Source organism: Euprymna scolopes, chromosome 9 (genome assembly GCF_053919585.1).
Source record: "Euprymna scolopes isolate OS-2025 chromosome 9, ASM5391958v1, whole genome shotgun sequence".
NCBI classification, from domain to species: Eukaryota; Metazoa; Mollusca; class Cephalopoda; order Sepiida; family Sepiolidae; genus Euprymna; species Euprymna scolopes.
Window position 1 is genome coordinate 46,402,875 of NC_136490.1, and position 26,808 is coordinate 46,429,682.

Below are 26,808 nucleotides of genomic sequence, written 5' to 3' on the forward strand. Positions count from 1 at the left end.
TTATATAATAGTGCTACATATTAAATAGATATTATTAATGTTTATTAATACCTTAATTAATTTATTAATAAATAATTTTTGTACATACATATATTATTTAAGATTATTAGTTACATATATTAAGATCAACTCTTATAGGAATAGACTTAATTTCCGAACATTTAATTAATTTAAGTACTCATCAGATTTTCTCAAATATATTCACCACAAATTCAATGCATAAGATACAATGTTCACTGATATTAATTATTTTCTCTGTATCCTTCTCTATAAAACCATTACTATTCGTTATAGCTTTTTATAACTCTTTGGAAATAGGTTTGAATTTTAATTAAAATTGATCTCGACCTTGTTGGGATGCTTCTTTTTAATCTTCTTTTGAAGGAAATACGTTGAAACTCATGACACAAGGGGAAAGATAAATTGTCTGTTTAGGAAAGATAAAATGTCCGATTTCTTTATATTATAAAAATAATTCCATTAGGAAGGAATATGTAGGAAGAAATAAGCAAAATATGACATTATTTTATAATTTTTACACTTCTTTATGCATACATATGTGCATACGTACATATATATATATATATATATATATATATATATACGTATATATATATATTTATATATATGTATATACATATATATATATATAATTATATATATAATTATATATATACATATATATATGTGTGTTATGTGAGTTAATTACATAAAAAAATAAACATATAATAACCCAACTTTTCGCCCCATTTAGTTCGTAAGATAGAAACACACACACATATATATATATATGTATATATATATATATATATATATATATATATATATATATATAAACACATATGTCTTCGAAATTAACGAAGAATGAAATTTCAGTAGTAAAGTGTAAATAAAGAAAAGTTTACTATAACGGATATATATATATATATATATATATATAATGTTTTTGATATGATTGAAAACATTATTATCGTAAAATACACTTGTGGATTTGTTTTATCTGAACACGACATATAAGTTTCATGTATCCCCTAATTTTCAGATGCTTCATAATTTTTTTTTTTTTCACATTTGAAAACACAATTTGTCTGCGGTTGTCGTGAGATTAGGCTCAGTTCTCTACATAAAAAAAACACATTTAAAAACATTATTGTATATTCAGAATTTTTCTTGGCTCTCAAGTCGTTTATTTTCCATTTCTTCCTCTTTCTTTATCCTGTAATATTCGTTAATGGCGGACGCGTATTTAGGAGAAGTGATTCCGAGTATCCAGCATATCTTTTCTCCCACATTCTCGGCAACACTGAATGATTTGCTTAAAGCCCAAGTTATGTAGAACCATACATAAGGGAAAATCTGCGAAGAGTGCGGGTCAAAAGTCTTTGGAGCTCGCGGCACAAGTGGCGATTCCATATCTGTCGTTTCCTCGTCTGTTGAATATTCCTCTATTATACCATCACTGAAATGAATAATCCGGCGGGGGATTTTACCCGCATGTGTTATGTCTTCGCCAAGTTCGATGTCCGTGAGTTCAAGATCCTTGGAGAGACATTGAACGAGGTTGACTTGCGATCCGGTTGCCATAATAATATCCGATAATTATGATGGGCAATATGATTTTTACAAAGCCAGAGTCTTAAGTATGTTTTTAAAAATATTCTGGTCAGAAAGAGGCGTAGCTTTTAATTAATTTGATTATTTTGAAAAGCAAAGGTGTTTCCTTTTTTCTATGGTTTCCTATATTTTTAAAAAAATTTTTTAAGGTTAACCCACTTTTAAAACTCAATCAACTTTTCATCAGATGAAATTACATTTAGAGTTGCTTTCCAATGGCGGACTGTATGTTGAAACAAAAAAAAAATGTCTCAGTATGGAAGGATTACATCTCGTTTGGCCGGAGATAAGCTATAAACATTGTAATCTTTCTTCAAATTTTACTTTCCCAGTTGAAGTTAAAAATATAATTACCTTTTCTTTGGTATTATCGGGTTTACTCGTTCACAGAACCGTGCCAAAATTAATATAAATAATCATATGAATACAAGACAATATATATATATATATATATAAAAATATATACACAAACCTATATGGATTTAAACATATACAAACACACTTCTCTTCTTTGTTTGTTGATAGTAGCAGTAGCCGTTACTAGCGCGTTGGCCATGTGAAAATTGCAGCAGCCGTAGTACAGCTTCAGGCGACAGGTATGTTTTCGTTGAAGCTAGCAACGAAAGCAGCCGAGTAGGTGTTTTGCATGACAGCACACAAACGGACTTAACTGTTTACCTGCTCGCAAAGTCCGGGTTAAGAGGATTGACAAGACATACACCTCGCTACCCACGTCGCCAGGCAGCCTGAATCAACCGAGTAAAACTAATCAATAGTTTTCATCGCTTGCAGATCACAATCGCAAATAATTGATGACATTTTCCTTTCGAGGCGAGGGTGGTGTGATTCGACACTGGATGCTAAAGCAAAATCTTAACGCTGCGATTGCATTTTCATTGTATTGTTTCAACGTATTATCGAACCTAATTAAATCACATGTAAATAAGGTAGACGGTTTTCAATCTAGTCACTAAAACGTATTCTTCGTTAGTTGCCATGGACACTATTGCGCTGCTGTGCATACATCTGAAAAAAATAGAGATTGTAAATCCTGTAAAGCTGTAGTAAAATGCTTAACAAAATTCATTGATGTTATAATGCTTTATTTGACAGAATATCGAGACTTCGTATGTAAATATTGCCAATATTGGATCTCTGATAAGATATTGCGAAATCATATTATTACAGTGCATACATCTGAAAATTATAGAGAATATAAATCCTGTTAAACTGCAGTTAAATGTTTAACAACACTACATTTATTGGCATTATATTTGACAGAATATCGAGTCCTTCCTATGTAAACATTCGCCAAGATCGGTCTCTGATTATATATTGAGAGATTTATTTTCATGATGTGTACATCATATAGCAGGCTCCTTCAGTCTTGAACAGACTATGGATACCCACGAAGAGTTGCTTGCGCGTGAAATTTTTGTGGCAGGAGGTGCGCAATCTCCAAGCATACCTCTCTTGAGACGACATTATTAAATACCAGTGGCAAGTGAAATACAGGACGACTAGAAACAAATGCCGAGATAAGCGGAGAGCACATGCAGCTCCTAGGATTCTGAAATTGTCACCCATCTGGTACTAACCAGGCTCAACGTTGCTCAACTTCGGTGATCTGACGAGAACCGGTGTGTCAACGCGATTATGCCGTGTATTATGTACCTCATATGGCATTAAAATAATAAAATAAATCCGACTGTATGAAAAACTTTAGTAACAGTGGACAAAAACCCAAAGGTTTCGGCCAACTGTAACCTGGTCTTATTCAGGAAAGAAACGATTAATTGGCAAAACATTAAACATAACGTCATACTCACGTTAAGACTCCGGTTCCCGTTATACTAACAAAGTCAATCAATGTTTAGCCTTTCCAGTACCAGATGAGTAAACTTTAGCATCGTATTCAAGCAGGTACACGGGTATGTATAATACCTCAGGGAGAAAAACGACACTGCAATACACAGTTCTATTGAACCTCTGGACAAGGTATACACCTGTAATCAAATTTTGATGTTCTGGATGTTTAAAGTACGAGGAGGAGATGCATTGCCTCAGCCATGCTGAAAGTAGTATATCTATGAAAGAAGGGCTATGTTGAATAAAGCTTATAGCGGGAGCCCGTTGGCTTTGTTAGGCAATGTTCTAGTGATGGCGCCACAAGTAACACACCCGCTTCCAAGTTGTCATATGTCAACACGGTACTACTAAGTCTCAGAGAACTGTCATAGGAATGCTCATGATAGTCGCAATTTGCTTTAACCGAGGATAACGGAACAATAATTACTGTTGGGCGATACATTTAATAATACAGCTTGCTGATAATATTACCAATCACTTTTATTCGATAATTATCAATAGAATTAAAAGCGGTATACAAATGACCCCAACCACATACGCCATTATAATAATCTATCTGACCACAAACTAACAGATCAACGCATTTTTTTAAATCTCGGACCAACTGTCACCTTCTCACATGATTCACCCATCAAATATAAAGAGGAATATAATTATTATATGAAAATATAACGAAACCAAAAACAATATAAAATACTAAACATCTCGCCTTACGTGTTCCCTAAAACAGAATTAAAAATTAAACTTAAAGATGTTAATTATATATGTAGATTACTTAGGAAATTTCCGAAAACACAACGACTAATATGTCGTTATTTTATTGATTTGCTGAATATATCACGATAATTGTTTTCTGAGATTAAATTAGCAATTCAAGAAGTTTTGTTTGTTTGAATTCCTCCCCATGGGAGTTTTCCTATATAATATCTTTAAGTATTCAAAAATTTAAGCCAGTAAAATTCTGCTGCATTCTGATTAGTAACATTTATTCGCAAACTATACTGAGGTGATGGATAATTATGGCAGTTTCTTTTTAATCGGCAGGAAAACGATATATATTAACGTATTTCACAATAGAACAATGCCGTAGATCGACGCTTATTAAGACTCGAGGATATTCGAGGATATAGGTTAAAAGGAGTGTAAGTTGAAGATTGTCTGTCTCATAAAAAGAATTGGAAATAGTCGATGGAATTAGTAGAAGATTACTTTATATGATTTGCTTATTTAAGATAATTGCTTGATAAATATTTGTTTTCTTTAGACTTAAAGATAGCCATGTAATAATAGGTTGGTTGGAAGTCTGCTAGTTAGTTCTATCAGAGATGGGATATTCTAGGAATAACGAATTCTCATTTAAAGCTCAATTGCGTTTGGTAAAAAGTGAGGGGAAGAAAAGTTTATGCTGTGGTTGAAGCTAAACGAGTTCTGGCCGTAAATATTTTCTATAGAAAATATATGACTTTCGAAATGATATCGTGTTTATTAAGAAAAATTTAACCAACTTACAGAATGAAATAAAAATAATATGCTGCTTGTTAAACTGACTTTCATTTTTTTTTTTATTAATCTGTGCTTTTTGTAACAGGAATTAATATAATTAAATCATATTTTTCAAATCGATTGTTTTGTCTGCCTATTGCTCAGTTCTGTCTTTGTATTTTCAAATTAATAATATTCATTTCAATAGTTTTAAGTAGAGATGATCGATCCTATGTCAAAGCGATAGTGACCGGTCGAAGCCTGTTATTACTTAAACATAAAGCTCTTGATAATTACTATTTAGAGTAGAAACCCGGGATATGGCATTAAAATTAGTAACAGAATACAGTACAGTATATAATACACATGTATATAATCAAATAAAAATCATCAATTCCACCATAAGGCGGGGAAAATACCGTAACCCGGGTCACGAAAACATCGTATTCTACATTTTAACCTTCAAAAACCGTACATAGGGCCACGGGATCCCAGGGATCCACTGTACAGAGTTATGAGCGTCCGATGATAACTTATTCTTTAATTCAGACTCGTTGTTTCATCATATTGATCCACCGTGATAAGGCCAAAAATATAGAAATAGGAAAGATAATCTTCCACTTAAATAAGCTAAAAATGATATTTTAATTCATGTAGATTTCGTGCGTATTATTATGAAGTCAATATTCTATTAATTGTATTCTATTTAATGTAAAGTAGTGATTTCAAAAGTTTTTCTTCCATATGACTTGAGTGCAACCAGCTATAATGAAACGAACACATTTAGCTCTCCAGCGGTATTCGCTTTCATATGAGCTAAAGACTTATGCATATAACACTTGGCAATTTAACGCAGACTTGACTCATTATCGGCAACTTTGTTTCACAGTTCCGAATACTCCACTTATATAGTTCCAATCGTACAGACAAAAAATGACTGAGTGGTTTTGTAGAGAGCGTTCCACAGACAGAAATCTTCACCTTGATAATATATATATAGAAAAGGGAACGTACGTATGTTCGGTGTGCATATTTTTGCTAGCCTTGTATAGCTCATAATACTTTTAGAATTAAATAATATTTATACAAATTATTAATTTAAAAACTTATACATACATGCACACACGCACGCATATATCTCTTGAAGCACGATGTAAAGCATAAATCTATGACGTCTTCATCATATTTATACATATTGTATTTAGATAATGTATGAGCATATGTTTTTCTTTGCATGGAGGCACAATTTATCAAGGCCCGAAAGCCACTCAGGGATAAGGGTTATTGTGTGTGCAGTAATTAATAGGTAATATCGTAGTAATCCTCAGCATTGGAGCTTCGACAAAGTATCTTACTTAAGGGGATGGTTTGTCAAGAATTTGTTTATGTTGGACTTGAAGACATCCAAGTTGTAAGGTAAGACACAGGCAATCGGAAGAGAGTTCCACACTCGTGCACTTCTAAGAAAGAAGCTCTGCTTATGGAATATACGCTTGGATTTAGGCACAGATAAAGAGTGGGGAAAATTAATCACAGTGGTTTCAGCAAGACGGGTGTTTTTCGTGAAAAATTGGCGAAGGTGGAACAGAGAGTGGAGCTCAGACAAGCACCTGCCATGAAAATAACGATAAAACAAAGACAGGCTCGCAACGTCTTTTCTGTGGGAGAGAGGCTGCAGGGAAGAGAAAAGGGCATCCCCCACTAAGCCACGAAGTCTATTTTGTACTCTGTCAAGGCAGGATAGGCTGCTCCTGCTCAGAAGTGGCAGCAGTACTCCATCCTTGGACGTACTTGGCTTTTATACAGATAGAGAATTGCATCAATAGTGGGATATCTTCTGGAACGGTAGAAGGATCCCACCATCCCCCTAGCGACCTTGGCAACAAATCTGATGTACGTGTTCCATTTGAGATCTGGAGTAAAGGTCAAACCCAGAAGCTTGTCAAAACATTGAGCCTCCCCATTTCAAGTGATGCCAGATGGGGATCAGAGCGTTGATGGTGTAAAGATAGAGGTTTGATTTTAGATGCATTAAAATAATCAGTCACCTCTTCCCCCACTGTACCACACGTTCAAACTCAGAGGAGAGAGAATCAGAGAGAACTTTGTCATTTACGGCCTTTGATGTATTGCCATAGATGGTTGTGTCATCAGCATAGATTTCAACGGATGATTTGAGTATGTGCTTTGGTGGATCATTGATGCTGAGAAAATGGACGTAGCTGGCTTCAAAAAACATTGATTGTAGATCTGACGGCTTCGATTTAATATTTCAGTCATTATATTTAGTAATTTATTTATTAGAAACTACCATCCTCATCTTTCATTGTTGTTGTTTCACGACATTTCGGCCAACTATTCCTCTGGCCTTCGTCAGGTGGTAACCACGATGGGATAGGAACTCCGAAGTTCCTAACTGCATTTTTAGCAGTTGCTGCCATCCATCGTTGTTTTGGTCAAGTAAGCCTCTTGCCGGCTTTGGGTAGGATTGAACCCGCTATCTTCAGACAATACTCACTAAGAAATTTAGAGATTCAATGTCTATCCACTGCACCACGGGGCCCGAAGAGCGGTCAAGATTGTTTTTTGTTTCTTATAAATCCACGTTTACTTAGTATGTGATATTGGCATATATATTATTTAACTGGGATTCATTATTTAGATAAGTATTATTTATTAATCTATTTATTGCGGACTAATATCCTGATCTTTCTTAGTTGTTTTTGTGGCGCAATGGATAGAGCCATTGAATCTCTACGATTTCAGGTGAGAATTGCCTGAATGTAGCGGTGTCAATCCTTCCCAAAGCCGGCCAAAAGCAAATTTAGTTAAAAAAACTATGGATGGCAGCAATTGCTGAGAATGAAGTTAGGAGATATGAAGTTCCTATCCCGTCGCGGTTACAACCTGACGAAGGCCAGAGGAAAAATCGGCCGAAACATAGTGGGGCAACAAATAAAAAGATGAGGATAATAGTCCGCAATAAAGAAATTAATACATAATACTCACCTCAGTAATGACTTCCAATTAAATAATATATATTATATTGGTGTTGTATATTAATGCAATGTTTCTCATTTCTAAACCAAGTGAAGATGTTCGTTGAAAAAAATTGTGACTCGCGGACAGACACACACACACACACACACACACCACCACCACCACCACCACCACTACCAAACACGCATTTTCCTTATATTATGAGTTGATCACGCGCAGCATTTAAGACCTTTTTTTTATTTTGGAGTTGTCTATTCGTAAATAACGCCAGAGCTTAGTCATATATCTTTAATTTTCTTTAGGACCTAAATGTATCGATTTCTACTGTGTCAATATTGCCAACACACGCTATCTACTTTTCTGTCTCTGTTCCAAAATCTTATATGTCACGACAAGTGTATTCATATTCCAAAATAGACGTTTTATCTCAGGCTATGTTGTTTATTCAGTACATATGGAAACTGACCCTGCACAAATATCTATCAACGAACTTGAATAACAAAAGATTCTAAACAGAATATACTTTGTGGTTGTGTCGCTTGTCTAAATTACGAAATTTTATTGAAGTGATGTATCTCTCACCTCTCTCTCTCTCACTCTCTCTCTCTCTATATATATTGTATATATAATGTATATATATGCATGTACATATATATATATATATATATATATATATATATATATATATTAGGGTCAGCGTTCGAATAGTATACCTTCCAGATTTTTACACGGGCTGTATGGATCAAAATTGATTAGAAATTGCATTACTATGATGAATGAACTCATGAAATCATTGCCTGAAAGTACCATCTCTCTCTTAGAGATATTGACGGTGTGCGACTCAAAGAACTTAACCCCTATTATGGATGGTTGTCAGAAAGAGATATACGTCATAAAATTCCTAGCCGGAGTTCTTGGGGAATGGTGCAGATTATGTAGAAAAATAAATTATTTAGAATAAAATGTCGCTCGTTGTAATAGTAAAATTCCCGTCTTCGTCACTGTTCAACTGTTTGCTTAAGGAAATATGAATGTTCACACTTGGAACAACTCCCGTATGACAAAGCGCGTTCTTGATGCTCATGCACAGTCCTCGCTCATCGTTGGTAAAAAGTATATTGGCAATAGTTGTGACTATGCTGAAATAAATTTTAGAGCACAAGAGGGAACTAGTTTTCATAATACCATTCCCGTATTTGTATCTCTTTGACTTTCTAAGTTTAAATATACGAGGCTTTATTTTCATAACTCGCCATATATATTAAATGGGCGTAAACGTTTCTTTCCCTTGGTCTCTTATATAGTTTATAGCACAATATACATGCAAAAATAGACCTTAGTTTTGGGATAGAATTTATTTATAAATGTTATTGTCTATTGTCATCATAAACTGTTATATATATATATATATATATATATATATATATATATATATTTATATATATATATATATATATATTATATATATATATATATATATATATATATATATATATATATATATATATATATATAACCAGCAAAAGTACCCGTCGTTGACTGGGTTCAAAAACCGCCTACAGAAAATGGACTCTGATTAATGAAAGTGTGATAGATTATGAAAAGGAAGGGTTGTAAAGAGATAGCTTCGAATTTGGGGGTATCAAAACCAAAGCAAAATAAAAATAAAATAGATAATCTCCATAATTTATTCTACCATACCTGTTCACACTGAAACACTTATCACAATATTCTGTTGATCTATATAAAAAAACCTTGTTGAAATTTGTGACATATTTCCATTCTATGGAGGTCAGGCGCGAACGCAGTCCCCACAATTTTATTATATAATCCCTTGTTATGGTAAAACACACTTATCAAAGTAATCTTTTGTACATCTATACCAAAACACTTGTAAACGTTTTTTTTTTTTTTTTAAATTTTTAATTTCCATATTTTGTGGACCAGGCGCGAATGCAGACCCCACAATTTTAATGAATCGCCGTTCTGCCAGATAAAACGTACCTATTCCTGTCTCTCGATACATATTCTATCATTATATGTAATCATTTTTTTTTTAAAGTCAACCATATAGGAGCCTATTCGTGAGCAGACACACACACACACACATACACACACAGACATTCAGCTTTATAGAATTCTTGTTACAGAACAAGTCAGCATTTCTCTCTTAGCTATCTATTTGTGTAACTTACTCATATGCTTTTATTCTAATTTCATTCAAGCATTCTTTAATTTAATTCTTCATGCCTCTGTAAGAATTTACAGAAACACTGACGCTATCTCTACAGCTAATTTATATGTGTTTTAAACAGTTAAACGGATTTGCAAAATTAATAACAAAACAGTAAGTGTATTTCTGTATTATGCAAATTGATACAATAAAAGTAAAGAATCTGATTATATTTTCATTATACGAGAAATAATTTCTTAATAGTCACATCAAAGTTCAAGCATTTATGAATCGAGTCGAAGTTGACCATGTTTTACAACAAGTTAATCGTAATTCTGTATTCCAATAGTATTTATGAATTGTTTATTTAAATATTTCATATGTAAATATTTGTATTTTGATGAAGAATCAAAATAAATCCGAGAACACACGGTTGCTAAGCGTAGTTTAAATATTAGTCCCATGGGGTGTTTATATACTATAATAAAAAAATGTGTATGTTGTTGTTATTTTATAAAATATAGTTCTTATGCTGGTTCAGGATATATCTACGGTCAACAGTTTGAATCACTTGTAACTTATTGATTTAAATAGAAAATAATACAATAAAATACATCATAAAACCAAGAGAAAAATGTTAACAAATCTTATATTTAGATCACATTTATTTAGAAACACTAACAAGGTACACGTTATTGTATTTTTTTGTAATATCTATGATGAACACAAAATTTTCCATGAATTTATACATGAAGAAAAGTGAATGTGTTCTCTCAAATCTAAACGCAAAATGTTTTTATAAATTGAAATGGCTAAAAGTGAATGCGTGCTCTCAAATGTAAACACAGAATGTTTCTTAAATGTAAGAAGCAAGAAAAATGAATACGAGTTCATTACATATTCATTATGCAAGTGCTACATAGTGTTTTCACCTTTCAATCCCTTGACCTGACACAAAATAAACATCTCTTTGATTTGCCTAATAATAACTGTCAACTTTTCGATGATTTTTCAACGGCAGTTTCAGGCAACAGTTTTTCAATCCCCCCAAAGAAAACTGAGATACAACTACGCTGCATCACGTGAAGGTTTGCTGAAACATAAGTCACGTGGGCTCGCAATTCGCATGAAGCGGAAGCTGTGACTCATGATAAAGCAAAATTGGGTTTATAAAACACCCCATGGGACGAACGCATGGTTAATAGATTTAACCACATTTTTATATTGAATTTTAAAGACATATTCCATGGAAAAATATGGACGAATTCTCTCATTTTAGAATGCCAAAAGTTCCGATTTACATTAAAAATATTAATAGCAACCAGAGCATGGATAAAGTTAGGTATTTGGAGGCGAAAGTAGATAAAAATCATGTAGCTTTTAATAAAATAAATACATTAAAAGGAATATAATAATTTCGAAAAAGAAAATATTAACTTTTTGCTAATCTAATGATGTTCTCTGTGCAATCCAATTAATTATTAAAAAAAATTACAGTCTGGAACGATAAAATTCTCCCCCTAGTAAAGACGACATGATTCCATTTCCGTTTAGTGAAGACCGATATTTTTTGTTGCGTACCATCTTCTATTTAACCAGTTGTGTACAAATCCCAATTGCGATAGGAGTTTTTTTATGATGCCTGAAAGGTACACAATGTTAACCGAGAGAGATCGAAGATGCGCCGCTGTAAAAGCCATACTCTCTACCGATCCAACAACAGGACATGCCCTGTTTTTGTCCAGCCTTAGCTCTCAGGAGTCTGCATTTCTGGTTGAAGTTGCCTGACTCTAGATAAACCCCCATGCCTGATAGGCAGCACGCTTCACATTCTACTCCACCACTGCATTGTTTGAAGGAATGGTGTCATATGGCCTTTGCTCCTGAGCAAACGTGTCCAACCTTCTAGCAGCAACACATTGTGCTTGGTCTGTCGTACATCATGCCTATCAACTTCTCTAAGGTCGGCAGGTCATAATCATCCATTACTGTTGGGTACTTGCAAAGTTTGCAAAAATCATCGGAAACCTCATTACAAACATTCCAGATCTGTTAAGCTGACTTTGCCCCGCTTTTTTACGGAATGTTGAAAAAATATCGCAGCCAGTTAAGGCATGACAAAAAAATAGTAACGCTCTGATGTTTCTGCAAGGGTACAACACACGTCATGTACTGGAATCCATCGCAGGTTTTGTCCTTGGCTAAAGACACGCCACAACTGCTGTAAATCTAGCTCTTAAAGTGCATGCAGATCACTAACTGCGATGATACGTACATCTGTTATTATACATTAATGTGGACTGCTCTGACGAACTGATAGCTCTTGTATCCCTACTTTGGCCATGATGGCTTTGCTGCCTGAGTCTGCTGCACTTAGAAATATCCTTGTGTCACTTTCTTCATGACTGTACGGTGCAACCCCAGCCAGATTTGCAGTGTGGTTGCTGCCAACATCTTCTGCCTTTGTCACAATGACACCATTTTGTGAAGACGTATGTGCAATCTTATCAGCAAAAAGTTGAAAAACGAACTTGTTGTCATTTTTTCTAAGGAAGTTTCACCAATTTAAGGGAATTGCTTTTCCTGCTTTTGTCATTCTGCGAGTCACTCCAATCCCCCGCTTTCATCTTGTTTCAGAATACAGATTTGAATACATAGTAGATATCAAATACAATGTTTTTTTTTATTTTTTTTCTTTTTCTTTTTAACATTTTCATCCAAACAAGGCACATTACAACTTTAATGTAGGTAGCTACTATCAGAGACATAAACTACAAGGGTACTATATCGAGAGTTTAGCAGCAAGATGTTGGTTCACATAACACTTGAAGTTCTGTATGTCAGTACAGTTGGGGAAGTAGAGACCCGGAATGAAGTTAAAAAGTCTAGCGGTTCTGGGGGAAAAACTACCGGAGTAGAAAGTTCTGTTTCGTCTAGGGATCTCTACTATGTAGGGGTGGGATTTAGCTGCTTCTCGGGTTTGTCGAAGGTATTTATCTCGAGGGGTACAAGAGCTGTCAGTTCGTCAGAGCAGTCCACATTAAAATACTCGTAGAACAGGCAGAGGGATGCAACATTTCGTCGATGGAAGATAGACCGAGCTAATACGACAGTTCAGGATCTATCATATTGGCGATTCTCTTTGAACCTTGTCTAGGAGCGAGAGACTAGTAACATATGAGCAAGCCCAAATATGACAACAATACTCCATCAATGGGCAAATGGTGGCCTTATTGAGGTACAGGATACTGTCGGGCGTTAGTAGCTTTCTAGCACAGCAGAGAAAGCCTACCTTCTTTGCAACGGTTCTGGCAATGCTCCCAATGTAACTGTTCCAACTCAGGTTCCATGTGAACGTTAGGCCGAGGAGTTTAAAAGAATCCCTTTCAGGTAATGAGTTTTGGGCCATTGCTATTAATGGTAAAGAAGGTTTCTCATTATTATTGAAGGAAACAAGTTTTGTCTTGGCGGCATTGAACATGGCCATTTATTTTTGTCCCCATTCTACTACAGAGTGGAGGTCTTGCTCTAGTGTCTGTGCTATTTCCTTAAATATGCGTTCGTTTGTTTTCCTTAAATATGCTTCCGTTTGTTTTGTTTTGCGTGGTGTCATCAGCATATATACCCATCTCAGAAAAAAATTGTCAGGGAGGATATTTATGAATATTAGGAATAATAAATGTCTAAGGATAGACTCCTGAAGTACTCCCGCATTTATATCATATTGTTTAGATGTACCACTGTCGAGGACAACATAGATTTTTCTCTTATCTAAGAAGGATTAACTATTCGTCCAGTGATACCGTATGGTTTGATTTTCATGAAAAGATCTTCATGCAATACTCTGTCAAAAGCCTTAGATATATCTAGAGCTACTGCTCTACCCTCCTCTTTTTTGTCCAGTGAGTTCTATATCCGTTAAGAGATTACAGTTAGGATATCTGCTGTGGACCGGGCTTGCCTAAATCCATATTTTGGCCAGCTAGAAGTTTCGCATTTGTAAAGTGATCGACTAGAAGCTGGTTAATTATGGACTTAAATACTTTGGCGAAAAGTGGGAGGAGGCTAATCGAGCGATAATTTAATGGGTCAGTTCTTTCACAAGAATTCTTTAAAACTGGTGCCACAGAAGCAGTTTACTCGCAGTCACGAAAACAAGATTCATTAAGGCATTGTTGTAAAGTTTTGAGAGATCTGGAGCTACCTCGGTGGAGCATTTTTAATAGCACAACCGGAATGATATCAGGTCCACATGCTTTTGAAGCGGCAAGGTATTTTATATCATTCACCTGAGGAGGGGTGATTTACAGATTGTCTAGTGTGGCGTCTGTCCGCCCAGGAAAGTCAGAGAGAGGATGGTTAGCAGGGTCCAATGTGCAGTTGAAGGTAAACCGACTGGAAAGCAAGCATGTTAGCCTTCTCGGTTGCTGTGCAAATAACATGATTGTTGGATCGTTGGGAATTGTTGCTTGCCCATTATTCATTACACTGTTGTAGATTTTGCAAAAATCACGGGCTCCTAATTTCTGTGCTTCGATGCGTTTTTTGGAGGTTTCAGTAAATTATCTCTTACAATTACTTCTAGCTTCTATATACTTGTCTGTTTGAACTGTCTATAAAATTTCCGCATTGGAATATGTGCTTATGTCGGTCATATTGTAGTTTGTAGTATATTCCTGTATTGCAGAAATGGTATGAAACATTGCATATTCTTCAGATGTCTTTGAAATTTGTGGAAGCAGACTGTGCACTATACTGCATCATCTATAGTGAAGGTGTCGTCATCTGCCTATGTCTTAGGGGTTGTAACCAGTCTGAAAATGGATGTAACATGGGATTTCGGACAAGTGTTGAGCTTCCTATTATCACTGAGGACAGCAGGATGTGACCGGTTTTCGGGACGCTACAATTCCTTCTATCACACTTTCTACTCTGGCAAATATGAACAGCTTGGAACACGAGTGACAGTTTGTCCTGAGAAAAATTTTCTGTGATGATTTAGCAAACACTTGTTCTTTTCGGGAAAATATCAAATCTGTTTTTGATACGCCAACTGCATGGCTACAACCTGTAGAAGAGTGGGAAGAATGGCCTTCCAATGTACCCCTCATGATAGGTCCAACAATATTTGGAATTGTGGTTGAGCATAAGATGTTAGCTGCTTTGCCAAGGATAATAGCTTCACTATAATAGTCAGATGCAGCTGACAAGACAAAGCTCAGATCTTTGTGTAAAGCAAGAAGAAAATTCTAATGGGATTTTAATTTCTGACAACAGTTTTTCCTTAGTTTTGTGGAGTTGACAGTAGTTGCTTCAACACAAAGATTTTGCAGATGCATTGCATACAGAGTAACTGTGCCTGCACATCAGAAACTGAAATCCCTTCGGTAGACTTGTATGCCTCCACTAGATATGTAAGCAACTCTAAAAATGCTTGTGGATGAGCATCCCCTTCCTGTACACATTCCTCTGGCAAAGACAATATTTACTCCAGTGAGTCTGGAATAAAAATTATCTTGGATCAGGATGTCCATGTCGGTAAATGGCTTAGGAGTTATCATAATATTACAAATTGAAATATACTTAATGAATTGCTTAATTCGTTGAATCAAGACTGAAGGATAATCATTTTCCTAGCTAGATGTATGCAAAATGAGATATAGGAAGAATTTGGTTCAGGAATAGAAATATGTTCCCTACACCGATCTGTACACAGTACAGGAAACGACATACAAAGCAATGTAAATGCCCATTATCGTTGGCTCGGTACACCGCTTGAACACCCAGGTGTGGTTGTCTTACAAAAATCTGTTTCAAGTTTTATGTAATCTACATACAACCACCTCGGTTAGTATCGCAGATAGAGTTTTTGTTTTAATGCGATGAAAGTTATATATGCATATCTTACGATTTTGTACAAAATGTTTTTAAAATATTGAGTTTATTACTTAATAGTGTTCGGATTAAGCATTTATTTGAAAACTTAGTTGATTCAGGCAAAAATTTCGATATATAAATAGAAAACATTTATGAATTTATCAAGAATTGTTTCCCGTATGAACAGCGTTTTTATAAATAATAATATATAGGTGTGTATATGTGTAACACATATACAGACATATATATATATATATATATATATATATATATATATATATATATATATATAGAGAGAGAGAGAGAGAGAAAGGCAGATATCTATCTATCTATCCATATATATACACACACACACACACAGATATATATATATATATATATATATATATATATATATATATATATATATATATATACCTCTCTAACTATATATTGTTTCTATTCTACCCCAAAGTTTCCAGAAACACACCTATCATTATTATGTGGTCGGTCTAAAAGTAAGATGTTTTCCCGCAAAGAATCAGCGTTCAATACTTTGCAAGAGTGGCTCCAAACGCTAACTTCCGAGTCCTCTCATTGATCTGGGTGAAATCACATTGTTTTATGTGGCATCTGCCACCGCCGGCCGCGATTGCACATGATCTTTAGCTCGCTAGACGAATTATTTAGGAATGATGATATGATGTTGTGTCGAAGATCACTATGTGTGCGATTCGTGATCACCGGTTTTCGTCTGACTTGCGGCCATAATGATTTTGCAGCAAATATATCTATTCCGACAGAAATATTTAGGTGTGTACACATATATGATCATACGACTCATGTGAAAGGTCCAAAACATTGATAATACAAATCAAAACCTTTTTTGGATTTTGTAGTCTCTCTCTTTCTCTCTCTCTCTCTCTCTCTCTCTCTCTCTCTCTCTCTCTCTATATATATATATATATATATATATATATATATATATATATATGTGTGTTCTTAGAATCCCTAACGTTGAAACTATATACAAATATACAAATTTAACTTTTAGTTTTTAGTTCGAAAGTTATTTTCTCTGTACAGCGTTTAATCCTCCGCAATCGCCGATCAGAACTATTTTCTCGACCTAAAAATAGTCCTATGTTTTCGTTAGTCATCATTTGTTTACAATGAAAAACATTTCAAAACGGACCAGTATATTACATCATAGCTTTCTAGAGGTGATCATCACAGACCACCTCCACGAATAATAAACCAGATACTGGATCCCTTTTTTTTGCTCCATATTAATTAGGTAAAAATGTTATGTTATCAAACACTATATCTTACTACGCAATGTGTTATTTGTCATTGTCTCAAAAAAAAAAGCAATTATTTATATTGAACTAGTTTACAGATCTACTTCTTTTAATAAGTTTTCTAAAGAATCCACTACATTATATATATATATATATATATATATATATATATATAATTATTTTTTTACTATAATAATTAAATACCTACAGACACAAGTGTTTCATCCTTTCGGGATTCTTCAGTGCAGGGTGTCACAATTACTACCAGTCGAACGATTCGAACCCCGCGACACGAGACATCTCTGGCTCGATTAGCGGAGGCCGTATCCATTCGGCTACCATTATTCGTGTGAAATAGCGTTGAATTTTAAACATTTTAATTTAAATGTTCATTACGTCAGACAGACAGTGATCAAGTCGTTATACGACGATCTACGCATAAGAGCTAAATTGACCGACTTTTATTCAACAGAAAGTGCTCAACGATAAGACACGTATTTCTTAAAGGGGCTGTCATAATTATTTTTTTACTATAATAATTAAATACCTACAGACACTAGTGTTTCATCCTTTCGGGATTCTTCAGTGCAGGGTGTCACAATTACTACCAGTCGAACGATTCGAACCCCGCGACACGAGACATCTCTGGCTCGATTAGCGGAGGCCGTATCCATTCGGCTACCATTAATCGTGTGAAATAGCGTTGAATTTTAAACATTTTAATTTAAATGTTCATTACGTCAGACAGACAGTGATCAAGTCGTTATACGACGATCTACGCATAAGAGCTAAATTGACCGACTTTTATTCAACAGAAAGTGCTCAACAATCACCCCCTTCATTTTTATTAGTTTTCTATTTATAATATTACATTTTTATTTACTAATAAACTCTCTTTTATTATTTATTTTATTTGCATATATATATATATATATATATATATATATATATATATAAAACCTTCTGAATACTTTGTACATCTGTCTTTAATCATTGACATAATATCACCCCTGTTATGCTGTTCAACGAAACATCATCACAGAGAGAGTCTTTCTTCTCACCTGATAAAATCTACTGTAGCATATCCTTTTTCTTGATTCAATAGAGATATGACCTGGTTCAAATAATTAGAATTTCCTGAAATATAAATTTAAATGTCTCAGAACATATTTAGTCAAAATCTTGTCCGTACGGATTCTAGGTTTCTCGAATGCAGAGTATTTTTCCGAATATAAGTGAGTTTATTTGTCAGCCAATCAGCTGCTTTGTTATTCAAACAGTCATTCACCGTAACCAATGCGTCCGCTTTTATCTTACAGAGATGAACTTGACTTCTAAAGTACATATTTCTTTGTTCGAATTTCGCGTATTTTTCCGAATATCAGTGAGAGTGATTCATTCAGTGCTGCCTAGAATTGATTGGTTGTACCTCAGCTGAACCTATCTTATGGCACCCCGTTCCATGATGCAGAGAGCCGAAGCAAAAAGAGGCCTTCTAGCTATTTAATCGTAATCGTTTCAAGTAAAGTACATTATCCTTGCCACGTATGATGTTAAAGGCGATGATGAGAATGCTAATATGCCACCATTTCACATGGCACGTGTAATACAACAAGGTAGATTCTATTCGAAGAGTAAATCTTCAGTTTATTTTATACGATAAACTGGAGATTTACTCTTCAAAATAACTTTGAACAAAAGTGGCTTTAACATTCACATAGAATATATATAGAAAAAAAGAAATGTTTCATCCAATGTCAGTAGGCGCAGGTCAAACGAGAACGAATTCCGTGGAATCTTTCACGATTTTTCTAATTGCTGGGAATACTTGATACTTCGCCAATGCTATCAAGGGTATTTTTATCGTGACGCTATCACCAGATGGTTAGCCTACGACGGCTTAAGAGAGGTCCCTCTACCCTCTTGTGTCATTACAAAATGAGCTCCAGAACAGTTTTTAGAAAAGAACAAAGATGTTTCAGTTAGCCAGAAGGATGCAAAGCATACGAATCGTTCCAATTAGTGTAAATATATTGTTTTTATCCTGAATTTGAAAATTCCATAAGTTAGAGAGAATACGAAGTAATATTTACGAGAATGTCTATTTCCTGATGTATGGAATATCATTTTCTGCCTAGTAGCATTACTCAAATTTACAAAACTATTTTAATTCTTTCGTGTAATAAAGGAATTAAATTAGATTAAACATATCGGGGTCGAGATATTTTAATAGACAGTAACGTATAGAAAGGGCGAACTATGGAAACACTCCGGGGTAAAGCCTACAATTTTGAGAAAATTTACGTTTAAAATATTAAAGAAAAACGATAAAAGAAAAAAAGATAAAGAGATAAAATTCAATGGCAAACGTTTTTTTAAGTGTTGAAAATGATAAATAAATTCCTTTAACCATGTGCTATACAAGAAGCACACGTATAAATTAGAGCTAAATAATACCCTCTCTTATTTTAAATACGATTGCTATTCGATTAGAATCTTCTGTTGTAGAGCAAAGATGAACCTTATTGTTCCCGTTGTTTGCCCAATACTTATTCTCTGATTAAAGTATGAATTTATTAGAAGTCTTTTTGATTTTAATACATTTTTAGCGTAATGATCTCTATATGAAACCACAATGACGTAGAGGAGATATAGTTTTGATGATGCATATGTGTGCGTGTGTTTGTGCTCGTCTGTATTCCCCTGCATTATATTTTCAGTAAAAAATAATTCCAGTTAAAAATTAATGGGTATGGATCAGGTTTTATTTTGGATGAGTTCTACATTCAATTTAAATACATTATATATTCTGCGACAGAAATGCACTAAATAGGAAACAATCGAATATAAGGTTAATCTCATTTACCACGAACTAGAAATTAATTTTTTGCGCGAAAATTGAATTGGCATACGTAGTGTTAGCGTTTTACTCTTTTTATTCCAATTAAATATGTTTCATGTTTTTTTTTTTTTATAAAATAAGACACAAATGTGCCAACAAAGCCTCGTGCATGAACGAATTGTTAATTTGTAAAGGTATAGGGAGGTGCCTGGTTTGAAAATGTTTTATTACGTTAGATGGAGCTCACTTTTGCAAAAGCCTTGGCAATGTCCAATGTATATTTATTTCAATTTATGTTGTCTGCGAATGGTAGGGTGTGAAGTTTGGAAAATTGATTCTCGGGTTGGGTGCTGTTTCCTTTCTTATCATTAGTTGCGTGTTTTATGCTTGTTAAAAGAGACTAAGATTAGTCGTAGTAAAATTATATGTTATCGCCCATTTACAGCCACATTTCACTTCACTGTCATTGCATTGGCTATGTGTACAATCATTTTTCCTGCAAGCGCAGTGTCATCACTGAATATTTACTATCACATATACAATTTCATCAGGGCTGCCATTGATGAATATATGATATAATAAAAGTCAAACTATCTCCTGTTGTGACACACGTGATTATTATCCTATTGTTTAGACGTCGGACAATCACGGACAACTAGTGTTTATCACATGTCTAGAAAATAATTTATTATTTTGAGAATGTTTCCAGAATTTCCGCATGTTTTAAATTTCGTGAGAATTCTTTTATGCCAGACATTTTCAAAGGCCTCAAATATATCAAGCTCTAGCTTCTGATGCTTCATTGATAAATTTAAATTTATATTTTTCATTATTGGTAGTAATGATAAATATTTATTGTTTTTAAATTATAATTAAAACTAAAATCATAAAAACATCAAAATACGATGTAAATTTATTTTATTTGTAAAACAAAGTTTTAAAAAGTTGCATACATCCTCTAGGTAATTCTTTAAATAAACCAGTTGATTTACATGTTCCAAAAATATTGAAAAATTACACAAAACAGTTTTGCCAAGAAAAATAGTTTCAAACATCACTGATAATTAAATGATACAACGGAAAATTAGCAACAGAAAATTACGTAATTTTGAAATTGTAGAAACATTAAGCAAGTACGGAATAAAAATCGACTGTAAACAGATGTTATGATCGTCATGTAAGGTGATATATTTTTAAATGGGAACTAAGTACTGCACTTCAAATACTATTTAAGTGGCTATCGATAGTTTAAATACTGCCGACTTTCTTTCAAGTCTCGAACAATCAGGGAGTAATTGATTTTTTTTCAAACTATCAGCAGAATTCCATACTAACTGACAAATGTATAGAGTAAACCGAAATTTATTATGATGAATGAAATCTGGTAATAAGATTTAATTTTTTTAACTTTTTTTATTTATATAATAATTGTAAACAATAAAAAAATGAAAATGTCTTTAGAACGCGTACCTTCCTAAGAGATATCGACTTTCTTGCTTTAAAACAAGAGTAAATATTTAAAAGAATGTATCTATCTGTGGAGGCACCTGAATCCTGTTTATAACTATATCGTCTTTAAGAATGGTCTTTATCTTCAATTGACATTTATTCCGTATATTCTTAATTTTCATCCCTGTCCAAAATTAGTTCCCGGTGTCAAATTTTCCTAAATTAATTAAATTAACATAAAAATATAAAAAAAAGTAATTTTTCATGTTTTGATTCATTTAATATTTTATCTGTTTTTTATCTGTTTTTGCTTTAATTAGCTGTTGGGTTTAGTCCAGTGTCATTTTGTCCGATCCCGTAGGTGTATATATATATATATATATATATATATATATATATATATATATATATATATATACACGTAGAAATAAAAATTACAATAAGTTTACCAAGGTAATCAAAATGGTAAACTTAAAATATATTATAAATATTAAAGAGTTAATATTTACAAGTAAAGTAATCTCAACCAGATGTAAAAGCTCAATAAAACCGAAAAGAAAATAGAGCTTATAATATGAACAAATGATTAATAAAAAAAAGGAGTAAAACACATATTTAATTTTAAAAAAGGAAGCACAAGATAAGTGGATGGTCCTTAACCCGCGGAGTTTCGAAGAAATACTCTCCTTCTAATCAGAGGGCAGTAATTAGCAAGGTGCGGGATCGGATTTTGCATGTAAAAGTATTTAGTGAAACTACAAGTAAGTCACAGATCTTACTTGGTTAAAAAAATGGTGAGGTAAGGGAAGTAGGAGGTAAAATAAAAATGATAAAACGATTTCATATGAATGGATAGTCCGGTGAAGGGTAAAACATCCAAGAAAGGTAAAATATGCGATTGCATATGGACACCTAGGAAATCTTGCTGAAAAATGCACAAACAATTATTTTGAAATTTAAACTTTCATACATTAATTTACCATAAAATGATGAATAATTATAATTGACAGGCTACTCTAAGATTGTAAAATTGTCACTAACTCCAAGTACAACTGGCAAGTTTGTTAAGACTATGTGTAATTGCTTAGACTTTTCCCTAACAAAAAAAAACTTACAGAATTTATTTCCATGAGGAAAATAATAATTTTTAGTTAGTGTTGTAAAATGCTACAATATCTCTGAAATGAATAATTATTTTACGTCCAATTAATATTGCTCAAGGGTTTCTTAACTGGAAGATACGACTTGCTGTAGAAAAGTAGTTGAAAACGTACAGCAACATCTCTTATTGAGAAAAAAAACAAAAGAAGTGGCGGGAAATTCTAACTAAATTGCTGAACATCATCAGATTTCTCGCCAAGCTGAATCTAGCACTAGGGTGTCACCGGGAAGACACCCATAATGATGAAAGGCATTAAGAAAATAAAGGGAGTTTTTTTAGAATTAGTAAATTTATTGGCCAAGTATAAACTGCACTCCGTAAACATTCGGTGAAAGTAAACCTAAGAAAGAAAATCGCTACTTCACCAGAAATTCAAAATGAATTTTTGAGCATTTTGGCATTAAACCATGTGAGAAAGAAAATCATCGATCACATCAAGGAAATCAAATATTTTTGCATATTTTTTATAGCACTCCTGATGCATCTCACAAGGACTAGATAAGTGAGGTGTTGTGCTACGTAAAAATGACGAACATAAAGTGACATAAAGTGAGGAGTCTTTTCATCGAAAAAAACTATTTGTGCCATGCACTAACCATTCATAAAATCTGCCTTGTGTATATGGCGCTTCTGTAGCGGTTACCTTTTTTTTTTACATTTTTTCGCATACTGGACCGGTTATTCCCGATCTTTTCTGCAACTACGGATCGTTGCGACGTCTTAATTCAGTTGACCGGTCTAAGTATCAAGCAAAGTGTGGAAACTTGATGGAGTAGTCGAGCAGATGCTATAAATGTGGTAAAAAAATTATTGAAAGTCGTCATTGCCCTGAACAGCTCACAGAAGGAGAAAATTCACCCACAAGATCAGACGCATCTTTAATTCTCAACTCGGTATTGTCGTTTCTGTTTATTTTATTTCTGAGCCTTTAGAAAACTATTTTCCCAGATATCAATGATATTCAAAAGTATCTTCAAGAAAAGGGTGTTGAGAGATTGGCTTCTTCAGAATAGAGAAAAGATGGTGGACACTACAATAGACGAGTAAAAAACCCAAAAAACTCTGCTCTGAAATGAGGATAAGCATGAAACATCGTATCCACAAAAAGAAACGAATGGGGGGGTGAATGATTGACTGATGCAGCACTGGGGTTTGATACTGAGTTAAGACGGGAAATGCTGTCTTTCATAGACAGGTTGCCTGAAGAAATATCTTGCAGATTTTGACAAGTTCACAATTTTGCGAGTAAATATATTTTTCTTACACTGTCAAATCTGCTTGATGATAATTATGATTGTCAGCTTGGTGAAGTTGACGAACATATAGAAAAAGATAAATTCTTTGCCGAAAGGAAGAGATTACAGTATTTGTGAACACTTCAGGAAAAGACAAAACAAAGGGACTTTTTTTTAACTTTTGGACTTTATACGGAGATACCACCTTGGGGATTCCGTCCCTTATATTGTGATCTTGCTGCGCATTTTCCTTTCCTGAGCTATTAGCATTCCCAGCTGTGAGCGCTCTTTCTCGAAACTGAAACTCATAAAAAACTACCTTCGATCAAAAATGAGCCAGAGATAGAGTGGATTTTGATAGTATAGATAACATTGCCGAAAGAAATAGCGCGAAAAATATGTAAATGTTCAACCGACTCGATACCTGGTGAGTGTTTTCTAACAAAAAATAAATTTATAGCCTTATTTTCAATTCATAAATACATTTATTTAAAAATATATTTTAAAAGGATTGAAACATTATTAACAACAACAAATATCTCATATTTCGCGCTTAAACCGAGCGATAAACACACATATTTCAAAAGCATGGATACAAGACGTTTTTTAATCTTCTAAAGGCTCGGCCTCTTAATAGTAACATCATGAAGAAAACGGAAAAAAAACTACTTCGGACTTTCCTCTCTTTGATACATCCATGTTTTTTGTGAAATTCGAAAATAACAACAATAAAAAGTAAATAAAAAATGAGTTTATGATATTTTAACGTTTTCATATTTTCAAATGTTCTCATTTAAATTTATAAATTCAAATTTCAAATATTTTCATTTAAATTTATTAAAAATATTTTCTAAAATGTGCGACTTTCTATTTCTTAAATATGCACTAAAACAAAGCGATTACGCACACGGATCTTAAAAAGCGCCGATACAAGACGTGTTTTTATCTTTGAGACGTTCGACCTCTTAATAATAACATTATGATGAAGAAGAAGAAAATAAAACTACATCGGACTATCCTCTCTTTGATACAGCCATGTTATTTGGCGAAATTCGAACTTTAACAACAACAAAAAAGTAAATAAAAATAATTTTATCATTTCATAACATTTTCAGGTGTCGAAATGTTCTAATTTAAATTCATTATTATATTTGTTTGTGTAGCCAATTAATTTAACATTTTTTAAATAATTTGAATAATACAGCTTTGTGTTGAAAAATATTTGGTTTCCTTTGTTTCTCATAAATGTTTATATAATTTCCTTCAGATTAACGTTTACACACTTATTATTATTATTATTATTATTATTATTATTATTATTATTATTATTATTCAAATTATCGAAAAGAAATCGTTAAATAAAATTAAAATAAAAAAGGGAATTGTGTAAACATTAATTTGAAGGGAATTATGTAAAAATTAGTTCAATGTAAATAAATATTTTCAGGGCTATTTGGAATTTTTAAGATTTTAACAGGTTGTCATATGCCAGCAGTGGTGGGTCGGCAAAATATGTTATCATATGCCAGCGGGGAGGGCAAAACATGTAATTCTATGCCAGAGGGGTAAACAGGTACTTATATGCCAGTGGGGGGGTGCAAAACAGGTAATTATATACCAGCGGAGGAAGGGGGCAAATTTTAATACCGCCCCGCGCGGCAAAAGCTGATGCCACTGGTTGTAGGATAGTGGTGGAATTGTTTATTATTATTGTAGATTTCCCAGAAATAATGAGTTCCTATTTTCTGCCACTCGATATATTTTCTGGTAACGCTGGCATGCTTTCTCTTGGTTGTTGCTATTTCACTGTAATAATTATTTCTAGCTTCAATATTAAATTCAAATTACTATATTTCCTTCTTTAACTCCTCGTTCTAAAGCTATAGTATTATAAAAAAAATTACCTCCAAAAACTTACGGGTAAGAGTCGGTTTTAAAGAATAATTTTCGTAAGAATCATAAAAACTCGTTTATTATGATGTTATAACAGTCGAAAGCGACTTAGTTTCAGGCGCTTTGAAGTATAACGCAAATTGATCATAAACACATACTTAAAGCAAGAAATTTATACTGATAAGCATTTCGAGAGTTGTTCTAATATAATGATACTTTTTAATTAGACATAAATATAAGCGCATCACTAGAAAATAAAATAAGAAAAATGTCTTCATTGTCATTGTAAAAGCACTAGTGAATTGATGCCAACTGTATATTCCCTAAATTAAATCGTTCACTCTCTCTCTTTCTCTCTCTCTCTCTCTCTCTCTATATATATATATATATATATATATATATATATACTGTGTAACCCGGATATAAGAGACATCTTCGTGCACCTTTAAGCACTCTTATATCCGAGTTACGCTGTACATTAACACAGGCTCTTATTTGGGATCAGAGAAACTCTCTTATATTCGGTTTTTCTTATATTCGGATCTCTTATATCCGGATTACACTGAGTATATGTATTTATATATATCTACATATGAATTATTTTGCCTTACTTTTACTTGAGTATGTGCGCATGCGTATTTTACGTCATTTTACTAGAGTATGCGTGCATGGGTGTTTTACCATATTCATACTTGAGTGTGTGTTTAAACCTATTTTAGGTATGCGTGTATGCACAAATGTATTGGTGAATAAGTTTTGATTACGCATATTATCGCCCTAGCAGTTTGAATCCCATCTGCTCTTCCTTTTTGACACGTTTGTTTTTCTTTCTCTGATTGAGTGATTCGGTTTCTTGCGTTTACTTATTGTGTTAGTACATATGTATATCACATAGTTGGCTATATTTTTTTAAATCATTTTTTTTAAATTTT

General features: G+C 33.6%; 1 protein-coding gene across 1 annotated transcript; it reads right to left on the reverse strand.

Moving 5' to 3' along the window:
• Nucleotides 1–919: 919 nt before the first annotated feature.
• On the reverse strand, nucleotides 920–2,302 carry LOC145284988 (protein FAM177A1-like). The gene has a single exon (XM_080134084.1). It carries the CDS (start codon nucleotides 1,582–1,584, stop codon nucleotides 1,159–1,161), a length of 426 nt encoding a protein of 141 aa, XP_079990210.1. The 5' UTR covers nucleotides 1,585–2,302; the 3' UTR covers nucleotides 920–1,158.
• Nucleotides 2,303–26,808: the final 24,506 nt, after the last annotated feature.